Source organism: Spathaspora passalidarum (genome assembly GCF_000223485.1).
Source record: "Spathaspora passalidarum NRRL Y-27907 unplaced genomic scaffold SPAPAscaffold_4, whole genome shotgun sequence".
NCBI lineage: Eukaryota > Fungi > Ascomycota > Pichiomycetes > Serinales > Debaryomycetaceae > Spathaspora > Spathaspora passalidarum.
The window spans coordinates 1,451,590-1,465,503 of NW_006767428.1; the positions used below are offsets into that span (position 1 = coordinate 1,451,590).

The following is a 13,914-nucleotide window of genomic DNA, read 5'->3' on the forward strand; positions in this document are numbered from 1 at the left end:
ACAATTTCTGGGCGTGCTTTTGTGGCTTCTACCCTAGTTGTGTCGTCTGTTGCATAAGTGTGCAGCGTTGCTTTTGTAAATAGAAGAATGGGGTTATAGATCTGTGAAACCATGAGAGATTTACAACATTGGAGTAAAAATATTACTCATGCTATTGCCAACCTTTCTAGTTTCTAGCAAATAAACAAATCTCATCTCCTTTAGGATCAACCGGATAATATTACTGTGAATTCTTTGTTTTACGGTACAAGGTTGCTCGCCACATATTTTATACGGCAAATCTGAGATCGGCTCAAGAAAGTCGGTATTAACTGAATTTCATTCCATTATTTGCTCCTCCTATTTTTATACTTGCCTTGCCTGTCACTTCAAAGAATTTGTAAGATGCAAACTCGAAATTGGAAAGTTTCATGGAGGAAAGGTATTGGATTTGGTTGCAACTTCTTGACAATAATAGCTGTTTAGAAAGTTTGGGAAGCATACCATTGGGCTATCTTCCAAGGTGTACAGTCTCTGTTTACTCACCTTTCTTATGTTTAAATCCCTCTCTGGTCCTCATTGTTTCGTTGAATAGGAATAAAGAGCTTATTGTTAATGTAACAAACCGTCTTGTTTTAATGTTCAAAGATTTGTTCAATCTTATCTACTCGTAGCCCGAAACGGAAATGCCCCACTGGAGTAAATGTCCGGAATCGGTTGCAATTGCACTTGGATGGTCAAAAAAATAAAAAATTGTGGGGGCTCTGGAATGAGAGGGGTTATCTCAAAAAAAAAAGGGGTCAACAAACTACAAACGACTTCACGACATCAATTTCAAATATTTAAACATGATAACATATTTCATTAATTTTATAGCAATATATAATAATATATACTTTAATACTTGGTGAAATCTTTTTTTTAAGAGCTTTTATAAGGTTTATAACATTTTTTTTTTGTGGTTTTTGTAACTTGCTATAAAATGTTGATGCGTTCTAATGTTGCATCATAAAAACCTTTTGTAATTCTAAAAAACACTTTTAGTAATAAAATTTCAGCCAAACCCAAATATTTACAATAGTAGTAGTCGTCGTCGTCAAATCATTCGTTATTCATAAAACATAAAAATAAATCCTCTTTCATAATCATAAGCGTAGTGTACATAATGTAATGCAGTAGTAAATTGTAGATAAATGCATTGGGAATGGTTCAAAATCTCTTTCCTAAAAAAAAAAATGCTCAGTCAAAATTACAAGCGGTTCAAGGCACAAGCGCTATCTAAGCCTTGTATTGAACACCAGACTTGTAATTAACTTGAAAGTCTTTTCTCAAAACATTCTTCAATTCTTCGTTTTCCTTTTGCATTTCTCTAAGAGATTTTCTTAATTGACCATTCTCACTTTGTAAGAATTCTTCAATAACAGTCAAAGCGCGATTCTTTCTTTCTAAATCATCAACGCTAAGAACCTTTTCACCTTCATCTTCCATGTCTTCGTCATCAGCCATAACAGCTTCAACATCGTGTTTTTGCTCATCCGTCAAGTAAGAGAGTTTATCCTTCATTTCATCAGATTCAAGTTCCTGAGATAATTTACGTCTCTTGTCTTGAAGGTAAGCATCTTGGTAGCTCATCTTGGAAATACTTAATATTATAGTGTTTGTGTGGAAGTCTTTTTAGTTCGGTGTATTAAATACAAGGATCTATGAAGAAGAAAAGGAAAGAGAAAGTTTTGAAAACCAGGTGGGGGAATTTCCAAATATTTATAGTTGAATTTTTGGTGGGTGGTGGGGGGTATCAGAGAACTAGTGTGGTGGTTGTAAAAATTACTCATTTTTTTGAGTCGACAAAGAATAGAAAATCTATGCATGTATGGATGTTATAAAAAATAACCAATAATAATTGGTGGGGGAGAGGGTGAATGGTTCCCGGAAGCGGTGAGGAGAGGTCATACGTAATTGTGTATGGTAACAACTACAAGCTAAATTTCATAGTTCCAGCTTGGGAAACAAAATTCAAGTGATCTAAAAAAGAGATCACCCCACAAAAAAGAAATTTAAATATTTTTATTTAGTTCACACTACAGTTAATTTTTTTTTTTCTTTTGCCTTTCGTCTTCCCCCTTTTTTTTGGCTGGGCAAAATTTATCACAAAACCAAAATTTGAGTGACGCTCACATGAATCGGACTGCTTACCGTTGGCACAACATATAAACATATGACTAGATAATATGAATCAGCGATGACCTGATGTATGATTACATATGAATATCTATGAACCCTGGTTTTGTGTAAAAGGTTATGGTGCTATGATTCTTCGGATTAATTGCTGATAATCACTTGGTGGTGTGGATCAAAAATTATTCCAGGTTTTTACCAAGTCATCCCACTCGTAAGATTTTTAATGTTTACGTTTTCAAGCACCTCCCCCTTATAACGGTTTTATATTAGATATATACATTATACGTATTGTATATATTGCTTATAGAATTTATTCGGCCATACTATGTAAAGTTCTATAGCGCTGGCGACTGTATCAGCAAAAATCAAGTGGGGTTCTTTATCGAAGATTAGTACTATAATTCCGATTACATCATTATTTATTTATTTTTTTTTTTTGCTCTAATAGATTTTTGCACGGACTAAATTTGTTTATTCACATATTATTTTTTTAATATGCACAAGTTTATTTATCCACATTTCCCCGTGTTGTGTGTGTGTCTGTTCCCCTGGCATGTTGTTTATTCCCGCTAATAATAAACTTACTTCGCCCGCCCCTCAACACAACTAATCCGAGATCTCCTCCTCTATTGTGGAACCCGTGGATCATGCTTCACCTTCCTTCAAGCCAAATGATATCATTAACATGATATTCAGTCACCAAATCTGAACTAATCTCGAGATTTTTCGCTCGTGTATCTGTTGTTTACATGCATGTCTCTGGATATTCCGGATTAACTTCTCTTTTCCAAAATATCTTTCAAATATTGTTGCAACGTAGGATTCTTTCTCGTAACCATGAAAAGATCCAGGGGGTTGATCACATCTCTTCCTGCATGTTCAGCAAACATTTCAAGATCTTTTCCCAATAAAATTATCTGATTATATACTAATTCAACCAAGGAAGAAATAAAAATTGGCGTTGCAAACACGGAACTTTCCTCTTCGGAGTTTGTTTCTCCCATGGTTTTCAATTGATCTTCGACTATCTTGGCCACATGCAAATATATAGCTGCTTTCAACTGAACTGCAATCTGCTCCTTGGTTTGTTTTGCCATGGTTTACTGTGTCAGCGTCGTCGTAGGTTTGTTTGGGTGCTGACTTGTACGCGTAAAATTACGTCTAGCTTGTTTTTCTTGAAAAGTCAATTTTTTGATCCTGCATACCACGTCTTGACGCTAAACCCTTACCACCACCTTCCCCAAGTTGAAGATCTTATGCTGTGCTACCATCAGAAAATATATTATATCTAAAGAAACTCGTAGGTACAATGTATTTAGCATGAGTGATTATCATAGCTAATGATTATGCAGAAAGCATAGAGCTCGGAAATTTGATCTTTAAAATGAGATTCCCGAAATTGGTGGAATAGGTGAGCTTGGTCTAAAAGTGTTTAAATTGAAAATCGTGTCTGTAATCGAACACATTGTTTAGTATTCATATCCTTGTTTGGCTGCTTTTAAGGATCTATTTTCTTCTTGTTATTGATTATTTTTTTTTTGCTTTATAACGTCTCATTCCATTAGTAGTCGTTGATAGTACATGTGAAAGGCACATTGCTCTAAATAGAAAATGATGCAAAAACTGTGTATTCATTCACCACAAGGCTTCTTGTGGACACATCCTCAATTCATTTGAAAAGAATTATACAAGTTCGATTAAATAAGTAGTATATATAAGCTAGGGCAAGGGTAAATGTTGGTTATAATTTTGATATGTCGTGAATGAGAGAAGCTATAAGTAGGAAAAAAATAGTTCCACATTGTTAGCCTACATTCACCTCTCAGATAACCTGTTAGATTTTGCAAAATTCGATAAACCTTCAAGGGCCAACCGTATATTTACCAAATCAGAATGTGATTACATTCTAATTTTAGTCCCAGGATTGTTTTAATTTACGAGATTGTGTAAGTTCTATGCCACCCCAACAGAAAAAGTGAAATTTTGAATCGCCATTGTTTTCCGGAACCGCTACGAAATTCGGTTGGGTTAGTTGCGCAACGTTGTTGTTTCAGTTCAGCTCAGTCTCTGAATTGATCCCCCACCCCCCAATTGCCACCCACATCAATTTACCTACTTTATTACTTGGTCTTTTTTTGTATTGCCGACTTTCCCTTGTTATCAAAAACTTTGAAAGGCAAAAGGGGTAAACTTTTTGTTTCGTCATAGTAGATTGAAATTTACCACCAGTATAAGAAAAAAAAAAGACAAAATCCCACAGTCAGTTGAACCCTTTGCATACACATACATCACACAAAGTTACAACCCACTCCACACATCTTTTTTCTCTGCTTCGCCATTATATGATTGTATAACTCCCTACCTACATACATAATAGAACTTACTTTGATAGACTTGATCATATAATATACTAGATGTCAGTGAGCAGCCCTGTTCAGCAAACACCCAGTCGCAATCCGTCCTTGAAAAGTGTTGGCTCAGCCGCCATTGACCAAACCAGTACCAAAACCAGTGGCACTAAAATCCCCAATGTCCGTACTAAAAAGGGATTGTCTTATGTGATTGGAAACACTAGCAATAAAGATAATCATATTCTTCCTATCAATGCAATACAGTATTCTTCACAAACCAATCAGTTGTTTACGGCAGGACGGGATGGTACAGTAAAAGTATGGGAACATGGCACTGCCTCCACCACCACCACCACCACCACCACCAACAACAATGGAGGCATACCCGTTGAGTTTTCTACCAGCTATAGCAGTAGTGATGACAATGGTGAAGATGTGGAGTACCAAGATTTGGACGAGAGGTTGTTGCGACTAGAAACGGCCATTTCTTCCCACCCGTTGCCGTACAACTCACATTCATTATCAACAACATTTTCAATTGTCAATAGTTTCAACCATCACTTTGACTGGATCAACGATATAAAGTTGATTAACCATGATCAGAATCTTGTTTCTTGTTCAGCAGACTTGTCTATCAAGATTATTGATTTGAATTGTGAAAGCCACAATACCCATGCATACCATTTGAGTAACAATTCCTCGTCAATTCATAAGTTTCCTAACGTTCATACCGACTATATCAAGAAACTTTCATATTCAGATAACCAATCAAATCATATAATTAGTGGTGGTTTAGATGGAAGAGTTGTCATTTGGGATTTGACTCAATATACTCCGATTCAACATTTTGAAAATACAGCAATTGGTAACTTACCTAGTTCAATTTATTCCCTTGCTAATGACAATGCCCATATCATCACTACGGGAGGGCCAAATAACACTATTAATGTATTTGATCCAAGATTGCAAAATCCATTCATTAGAAAGTTGATTGGTCACCAAGATAACATTAGATGTTTGTTGATGAATGACCATTTTATATTGAGCGGATCTTCAGATACCACTATCAAATTGTGGGATTTACGAACATTTAAAGTTTACAAGAATTTTGATATTCATGAGTATCCCGTATGGGCCATGGCTGTGGATCCTACTGCCAGTGGATTCTCGCGATTTTATTCTGGGGATAAAGGTGGTAATATAATAAAGACTGACTTGTCATGTTTGTCCACACACATTAAACCCGATGAAATCTTCAATTACGATATGTTTTCTTCAAGTGAGCAAGCATTGCTTGATGAGAAATTGGGTGTGTCAACGGTGGTTGCGAAAAGCGATACTCCGATCTTGTCTTTATGTGCCGAGACCAAAGAATCTACTTTATTCAGTTCGAATTATGAATCATTAAACAGATATGTTGATCCAAACACTTCACAGCTTTCTCAATACCAATACATGCGCAGCTACATTGATTACTCCATCAACCGAGAAAATCAACTCAAGGATGAATTAGCTAGTGGATTGGTTTCCGATAATGCCACCGTGCACACGGGACAGGGTCCACAAAGTGATGATTTGAATTCGGATTTTTATGATTTGATTAGTCATTTGTCAATGGATACCACAGAAATTCAATCCACCTTTTCACACCATAATCATTTCGCCGATAGTGCGTCTTCATCTGGTCCAGGAACGCCCTTACTTGCTCGTCACGATAATAATGGTGATGATGATGAGGATGGCCAAGATGGAAACAAGGATGAAGAATACAATTCAATGTTTTTGAATGTCAATGGTGGCCCATCGCGAGAGTTTATCAATGCATTCAAGGAGGAATTTGAGTTTGACGGGATGAATATACATACGGGTGAGGGATCAGCTCCAAACATCCATGTGACGTTGATGAAGGCGACCAACAGCGCTCTCGATACCATGACGACAACTCCCCCACCGCCTGCTGCTGCGATGATGAGTTCATCGACTGAGCTGGCTTCAGTTTCAACCGCCCAGACTAATGAGTTTGTTGATGTGACTCCCGTGGAGATTTTACTTAATCCAGTTGGATCAGATCAGATAACGTTGGTTCCATTTAATATCAAACCGCTTGCCCAAGTTTGTCTTCATCCGAAAAGTGTGGTTTCCAAACGTGTGTTTGACAACAAGCGACATTTAATGGTTTGTTATGCCAATGGTGACTTGAAGATCTGGGACTTGTTGGTGTGTAAAGAGCTCCATTATTTCCCAGGGAAAAAGAATGATGTGATGTTGAGTCATAAGGAGCTTGAAGACCGGGTCAAGGAAATGGATGAAATATTCCAAAAGTATCAAACAAATGATACGTTGAATAATTGGTGTGAGGTTGAGATTAAAGCTGGGAAGATATTGGTTACCCTTATGGAAAGCTCATTTATGAATGCTGAGATTTATTACGATGAATTGTGTAGTGAATATCCATACCTTGAAGTTTCTCATCCTGATCAGGCCAAGAGGTTTAAAGAAGTTCGCAAGGTAAAGGTTGCTTCGGATGATCGATTTCAGATTGCTTCTATTTTGTTGAATTCATTCTTTTACGGGTTTGCCATTTATGAATGGAAATTCGACGTTTTGCTACGTGAAGAATTGCGCACGGCTCATAAAACCAATGGCAGTACTGACAGTGACACCGGGTCAATCACCGGTAGTTTAAGGCTATTGAAGAAACTCGGAAGGATATCCTCCAAGAGTAATCTTGCCACTGTGTCTCGCTCGGGTACACCCACGGCGTCGGCCAATGTCAGTGTCAGTGATTTGAATGTCAACCCCAACTATCCCATGAATGAGTTTATCGAAGGCAATCATAAGTCTCACAGTGAGTTTGACACCTCGTTGATGAAGCTATTACAAACCAACCGAAGATTATATTCTGATCGTCTTAATGCTCCTACTTATAACAATAAGAAGTTGGAAACCGTTATGGGTGTCAATAAGATTCATCCTGCGGTCGATGAAGAGGATCTGAAGGGGGAAGTGCAGTATCATCCCGTGATAAACTCGAAACGGTTCCCGTCGGACTTGTTGCTTATTATCTTTGAGCACTCGCCGGAATTGGGTAACTATCGAGACTTGTTTAGTTTTCTGTTTTGTGATGTGGACAAGTTGAGCCGTGACGATGAAAGTTTGGATACCCAATTTATCAAGGATTTACGGTTCTATTTACCTCGATGGTTGGCGCAACCTATTATTTACAATAAGTATCCTGTCAAGGAGGCTCCAAAAGTTGCATTTACTCTTGTGGAATTTGATTACTCGAAGCTTCCACCGACGGTTAAAATCGGCGGCAAGTCGCAAAAGAAGATCAAGAAGTTACCAGCAATCGAAGGGTCGAATAAGTTGACATCGCATAACATGTTGCGAGTGAGTAAAATATTGGGATACTTGGTAGAAAAGTTTGATTCCAAGACTTCTGAGATGAAGGAGAAGGATAAGCGCGATGATAATGCCAAGTATGCTTGGGATTGGTTGGTGTTGGAATGTAAGGGACAGCAGTTGCCTTACAACATGACGTTGCAAACTATCAAGACCAAGATTTGGAAGAGTAGTAGTGATGTTGAATTAAGGTATCGTAGGAAGTTTGATGTATAGAGAGTTGCATGTATGATGTGATATTATTAGATTACCTTTGTAGACGCTCCCCATTCCATATATGTATTGTAGTGGAATTTTGCAGTAGTGAAATTTTGCAGTCTATAAAAATGGTCACGTGATGGGGTTTCCCAATTTGGAAACGTCCCAATTTTTTTTTTTTTTTTTTTTTTTTGCCTTACTGTCGATGAGACCCGTGAGGATTGAAAATTCTATTCCAGCTTATAACAACATTGTCAATCCAGCTCATCCTCCCACTTACATATAGCATATATCATACATAATGGACGACAACGATAGAGTTATTTCACGATTATTCAGATCGTTCAAGACCGTCAAGGAAATGGTCAGAGATAGAGTATGTCATCTACACTCAGTGTTGTTGATGGTTACAGGTTATACTAACACTCGTTTAGGGATACTACATCACCCAAGAAGAAATCGATATGACTCTTGATGAATTCAGAGCTAAAGTTTGTGACTCCATGGGTGTTCCTCAACGTAAACTAATGTGTTTCCAAGCCCAGCCTACCGGTGAATCGTTGGAGAAGTTTCCTGATTTAGGAGCATTATGGGTTGAATTCTGTGACGAAGCTAGTGTCGGGATCAAGACCATGCGTAATTTCTGTATTCACATTACTGAAAAGAACTTCAGTACTGGGTTGTTCATTTACCAAAACTCCATTACTCCAAGTGCCAACAAGTTGATTCCTACTGTTTCCCCAGCCTCCATTGAAACATTCCAAGAAGGTGATTTAGTAGTGAATATCACCCATCACGAATTGGTGCCTAAACACATCAAGTTGAGCAAAGACGAAAAGAAGGAATTGTTGGAAAGATATAGATTAAAGGAATCACAATTGCCAAGAATCCAAAGAGAGGATCCAGTGGCTAGATACTTGGGATTGAAGAGAGGAGAGGTTGTCAAGATTATTAGAAGATCAGAGACTTCTGGAAGATATGCATCTTATAGAATTTGTTTGTAATCGGTGTGTTCTGTGTATTATAAGAAAGAAAAAGAAAACGCAAAAAGATTAATTAATATATATGTTTATTGTAATGGTCTTCCACAAAGTACACTATCTTGTTCCCCCTGCCACCATTTTACATCTGTAATGTCTACTCTCAGTGACGGACTCACTTGTACTCCTTCAATTCCTAAATATACTGGTGCGATAGTAATGATTATTGAATCGATTATAGGTTTCTCTGAAAATTTGTTAAAATCGAGTAGATCATTAATGACTCTTGCTCCTCCTTCGATCATGACCGACTTTATACCCAATTGTCTCAAGGAATCAAGGATAATAGCCCAGTTGGAAGTGTTTCCAATTAAAGGTAAGCTTACGTATTTCCCACCTTGTTCCAAGACACAATTGTGAGATTCAGAATCAATCCCAGCCGACTCGTCAACGATTATAAAAGGGGCCAATCCCTTCCCCTCGGCGCAAATCTTGCGTAATGTCGAATCTTGGTATTTCCATTTGGCATTAGGATCAATTATGACTGGGCGCGGTTGCGACTTTGTTTCTGGGTAACGACAATTCAATTTGGGATCATCGGCAAGAATTGTTCCTATTCCTACTAAAATAGCATCATGGCGTGTGCGTATGTAGTGGGTCATTGTTTTCGTTTCGAGGTGGGACAATTTGGTTTGGGTTCCTGGTTTAGCTGAGATTCTTGAATCTAATGATTGGGCATAGGTGAGGGTGACAAATGGCTTTTTGGGGTGATTGGTGTTTGATTCATTGGGAAAGTATGGTTCTAGGAACGGAATTAGTGTTTGTGGTAGAGGAATTAGTTCAGACATTGTTGGTGTGTGTTCAAGGAAGAACGATTGTGAAAATTAAATCTTTTTTTGGTTTTGTCTTGGACAGGGCGATATACATAATATGATGATGGTGGTGGTGACTTTCACCAACATAGCCTTTTTACTTCTTTGCACGTTGCAACGCTTCTTCTTTGAGAATTTCCTTTTCGATAATCAACTGTTGATCACGATTAAATCTCATCACCTCCCGTTGTTTCCAAGCATTGTACTCTTCTTCAGGATTCAAGTCATCGGTATCATCAATGCCATCAAAATCTTCATTTGAAGGTTTATTTGTCTCCCCTTCAGATGTAATCGTTTGATCAGTTGATAGTTTAGACAAAAGCACTTCTCGCTTTCGCTTATCTTCATCTTCGGTGCTTGCTTGATGTGGTGATTCCGTTCGATTTTTCTTGGAAATGAATACTGGCTTTGCAATTTGTTGCTGTTCTTCTTCTGATGACGATGACTCCGATGAGTCTGAGTCGTAAGGTGATGATGCTTCGTCACTTGACATTTTCCGTGCGGCTGTCTGGCTAATGCATGCAGAGGAAGAAGAGGTGGTAGCTGAAAAATCGGAGACTTCGATTTAGTGCTGCGTGCGCAACGTTAAAAGACTGCGAAATCTTGGCTAGACCAACATGCCACCAACATTTGTTGTGCAAACAAATGCTCTAAATGTAACATGCAATTGGCTTCTTGCGGTATATAGCCAAGATTATTGTTTGTTAGCAAAGAATTTTAATAACCAATAAACTGATATTGGTGGTAATTTTCCAAAAATATTGCCAAAACATTGCAAAAATATTGGAATAAAATTATTGAATATGACGTTCGCTGATCTTCCGGCCCCCGAAAACAAACGATTTTAGTAAATCGTAGCGCGCCTCCTCTTTCCTCTCCCCCCAAAATGTCGGCTTAGGAAGAATGCATCTATTTACAGATGTTTATGCAGATTAACGTTGCTGATAATACCTCCATCTAAACAATTCCTCTTATCAAGAAAACCTCAACGATAGAACCAAACACGTTTATATTGTCGGTAAATGTTGGGACCGCAAACATAAAGCAAACGAATTCTGTTGGTAATACTGTACGTTGTATTGGCTTAGTAAAACTCAACCTGTAAATCTTATTAAAAGCCGAACGTTCCCCTCGGCTAGAAATTTTAATGCGACAATTACATGTGAATAAACAAACATTGCTGGTTCAATTGTGACCGAGCACAAATACGTGTTAGTCTGAATTGCTAACTCAGCCTTTGTATACATTTGTTAGATTACCCTTTATTCCTTGGAGAATAAAAGTGTGCGTGGTAACACGGTAGCATGATAGCATAATTACGTGATAGCTAAGATCTTAAGACATTCTACTGATAATATGTTATTCAGACCTACTTTCAATTCTCTCATTTTGAACAGGTATACCCCGCGTTAACTGATGCCATCTTTGGGGGGTGGTAGTCCATATTGTCATTCCAAATTGGTGTAATTTTGAGTGGTTTTCTGCATAATTCAACATTACGCGCTTACTTGTAAACATAAACTGCAAAATGCGCCAAAAAAAATATTTTAATTTCTTTTTGTTGATTTTTTTTTGGTGACTTTTTTTTTTTTCAGATTTACTATATTTACACGTTAAATGGTTTTGTAGTTGCCAGTAAATTCACCCTCTTTTCTTTGATTACCAATCAACCTTTCCAACTACCTACCTTCTTTTTTTAAATTAACTACCCGTTGTAACATGTCTGCTATTCCCGCACCTACTTGGGACACTCCCTTTGGAGTTAAATTATGGCCTATTTTCGATACCTTGGTTGCTTCATTAACCCATAATTCTTTTGTTCCATCCCAATTCACATTCGACACCAGATTACCATTATCCACCTTGCCTGCTGTTGTCACTGGTATCACCACTTACTATGTTGTTATTTTCGGTGGTGACTTCATCTTTAAGAAGTTCCAAATCAAGCCATTCGTCTTGAATGGTTTATTCCAAATCCACAACTTGTTCTTAACCAGTGTATCTCTTCTTTTGTTAGTATTGATGGTTGAACAATTAGTTCCTATGATTTACCACCATGGTTTATACTACGCCATCTGTCACCCAAATGCTTGGTCCCAAGAATTAGTTTGTTTGTACTATTTGAACTACTTGTGTAAATTCACCGAATTCATTGACACTTTGTTCCTCGTGGTTAAGCAAAAGAAGTTGACATTTTTACACACTTACCATCACGGAGCCACCGCTTTGTTATGTTACACCCAATTAATCGGTCTTACTCCAATCTCCTGGGTTCCTATTGTCTTGAACTTGGGTGTCCATGTCGTTATGTACTGGTACTATTTCCTTGCAGCCAGAGGTATTAGAGTTTGGTGGAAGGAATGGGTCACTAGATTCCAAATCATCCAATTTGTTCTTGACTTGGGTTTTGTTTATTTCGCCACCTACAACAAGATTGTCTACACCTATTTCCAACAATACTTGAATGTGTTGCCTGTGTGTGGTGACTGTGCCGGTACTATGTTGGCTGCTTATTCTGGATGTGCTATTTTGTCGTCCTACTTGGTGTTGTTCATTGCATTCTACATTGATGTCTACAAGAGAAAGGGTTCCAAGAAGGCCAAGATTGTCAAGTCAGTCAAAGGTGGTGTTGCTGCTCAAGTTAACGAATATGTCTATGTCACTGGAAGAAGTGACACTCCAAAGCCAGAAGGACTCAAGGAAAGAAAGTAGAGTTTTGTCAAATCTTGTACAGTTATTTTTTTTTTGTTTCCGCTTTCTATAGATTGTATACACAATTAATTAATTAATGCTTAATCGTCAGACTCGCGGGCTCGTAGTACTTGAGTAACGGCATCCACCACCGTTTTCAGAATCGGAGTAAATTCCAACCCCAGTAAGATCTTACGACTTTGTGCAATATCTGGCTCGATGAATTGGGAGCTATCTGGGTTACACTCCGGCAACTTATCTCTAAACTGGGGGAAATTTCGCCGGATAATATCAAGCATGATATGATTATCAACCATTTCAGCTTCGACAACGACACGTTTGCCTCTAGCAGCTTCACTCTCCATCACCAAGATATGAGCCTGGGCCAAATCACGTACATCAATGAACCCTGCGCCAAATTCCGGAATCGGATCATCCCTGCGTAATTTAAGTAGACGAATAGGGTAATCGGACGTAGAAGGCATTGGATCGGCTACATCGCTATCAAACACCAATGGGCCAAATGTCCCACCCGGTAATACTGTACTTAGACTGAAATTCACCCTGGAGTTTGCAAATTCCCAAGCAGTTTGTTCTGCTATTCTCTTAGCATAGTAATATGCTAGTCGTGGTGACTCCTTAGATTGCTCATACGTTACTTGATTCCAATCACGTTCCGAGAATGTCCCACGTGTAGAATAAATCACACTAGGATGAGCTAAAGCTGCAACCGATGAAGTATACACCACCCGTGTGACTTGTGGCGCAACATCCCTGATTGATTCGAGAAGGTATGTAGTTCCATTTATGGCAGGACTGATTATCTCGCTATCATAATTGACAGCATACAGTTTCACTGGTGTTGCAACATGAAGAACAACGGTGATATCGCGATGTTTTCCAAACACAAAGTCAAAGGCATGAGGTGTGTCGAGTTTAGGTACTACTTCAATAGTAAGATTGCAGGAGCTAAAGAGGGCAGCGTATTTTTCTTTTTTGGCGACTGACCGAACTGTTCCCACTACAGTATAGTTTTGTTGGAGAAGTAGTTGGATTATGTGCTGTGAAATGTATCCATTGGCTCCCGTGACTAGTACAGCAGTCATCAACAAATCTTTTACTATATAGTGATATGATTTGTGCTATGTCTATACTATTTGGTTTTTAATTTATTCCAGGTGCAGGTAGATAGGAGGTTTGATTGACATCGTACCTCGAAATTACGTCATTATAAAAAGAAAAGATGTGGTTGGAAAAATT

General features: G+C 38.2%; 8 protein-coding genes across 8 annotated transcripts; 3 read left to right on the top strand and 5 right to left on the bottom strand. All coding sequences in view use genetic code 12, as the record gives it.

The window, feature by feature from the left end:
- Positions 1–816: 816 nt before the first annotated feature.
- BLP1 (Blp1p) lies at positions 817–1,684 on the bottom strand (the record flags this gene model as incomplete). Its single annotated transcript, XM_007375751.1, has 1 exon — positions 817–1,684. One exon carries the CDS (start codon positions 1,609–1,611, stop codon positions 1,258–1,260), a length of 354 nt encoding a protein of 117 aa, XP_007375813.1.
- Positions 1,685–2,596: 912 nt separating this feature from the next.
- Positions 2,597–3,293, bottom strand: SPAPADRAFT_61604 (uncharacterized protein; the record flags this gene model as incomplete). The annotated part of the gene is made up of 1 exon (XM_007375752.1): positions 2,597–3,293. The coding sequence occupies one exon, from the start codon at positions 3,252–3,254 to the stop codon at positions 2,931–2,933; it is 324 nt and encodes a 107-aa protein (XP_007375814.1).
- Positions 3,294–4,571: 1,278 nt separating this feature from the next.
- Positions 4,572–8,129, top strand: SPAPADRAFT_55963 (uncharacterized protein; the record flags this gene model as incomplete). Its single annotated transcript, XM_007375753.1, has 3 exons — positions 4,572–4,615; positions 4,670–6,375; positions 6,505–8,129. The coding sequence occupies 3 exons, from the start codon at positions 4,572–4,574 to the stop codon at positions 8,127–8,129; spliced, it is 3,375 nt and encodes a 1,124-aa protein (XP_007375815.1).
- A 234-nt stretch (positions 8,130–8,363) lies between these two features.
- RIB7 (2,5-diamino-6-(ribosylamino)-4(3H)-pyrimidinone 5'-phosphate reductase) lies at positions 8,364–10,486 on the bottom strand (the record flags this gene model as incomplete). The annotated part of the gene is made up of 2 exons (XM_007375754.1): positions 8,364–8,487; positions 8,545–10,486. The coding sequence occupies one exon, from the start codon at positions 9,937–9,939 to the stop codon at positions 9,181–9,183; it is 759 nt and encodes a 252-aa protein (XP_007375816.1).
- Positions 8,381–10,484, top strand: SPAPADRAFT_61607 (DNA-directed RNA polymerase core subunit; the record flags this gene model as incomplete). The annotated part of the gene is made up of 2 exons (XM_007375755.1): positions 8,381–8,487; positions 8,546–10,484. 2 exons carry the CDS (start codon positions 8,413–8,415, stop codon positions 9,113–9,115), a joined length of 645 nt encoding a protein of 214 aa, XP_007375817.1.
- On the bottom strand, positions 10,061–10,456 carry SPAPADRAFT_51088 (uncharacterized protein; the record flags this gene model as incomplete). The annotated part of the gene is made up of 1 exon (XM_007375756.1): positions 10,061–10,456. The coding sequence occupies one exon, from the start codon at positions 10,454–10,456 to the stop codon at positions 10,061–10,063; it is 396 nt and encodes a 131-aa protein (XP_007375818.1).
- A 1,079-nt stretch (positions 10,487–11,565) lies between the features above and the next one.
- SPAPADRAFT_153619 (uncharacterized protein) lies at positions 11,566–13,860 on the bottom strand (the record flags this gene model as incomplete). Its single annotated transcript, XM_007375757.1, has 1 exon — positions 11,566–13,860. One exon carries the CDS (start codon positions 13,758–13,760, stop codon positions 12,756–12,758), a length of 1,005 nt encoding a protein of 334 aa, XP_007375819.1.
- FEN1 (fatty acid elongase) lies at positions 11,620–13,094 on the top strand (the record flags this gene model as incomplete). Its single annotated transcript, XM_007375758.1, has 1 exon — positions 11,620–13,094. One exon carries the CDS (start codon positions 11,683–11,685, stop codon positions 12,673–12,675), a length of 993 nt encoding a protein of 330 aa, XP_007375820.1.
- Positions 13,861–13,914: the final 54 nt, after the last annotated feature.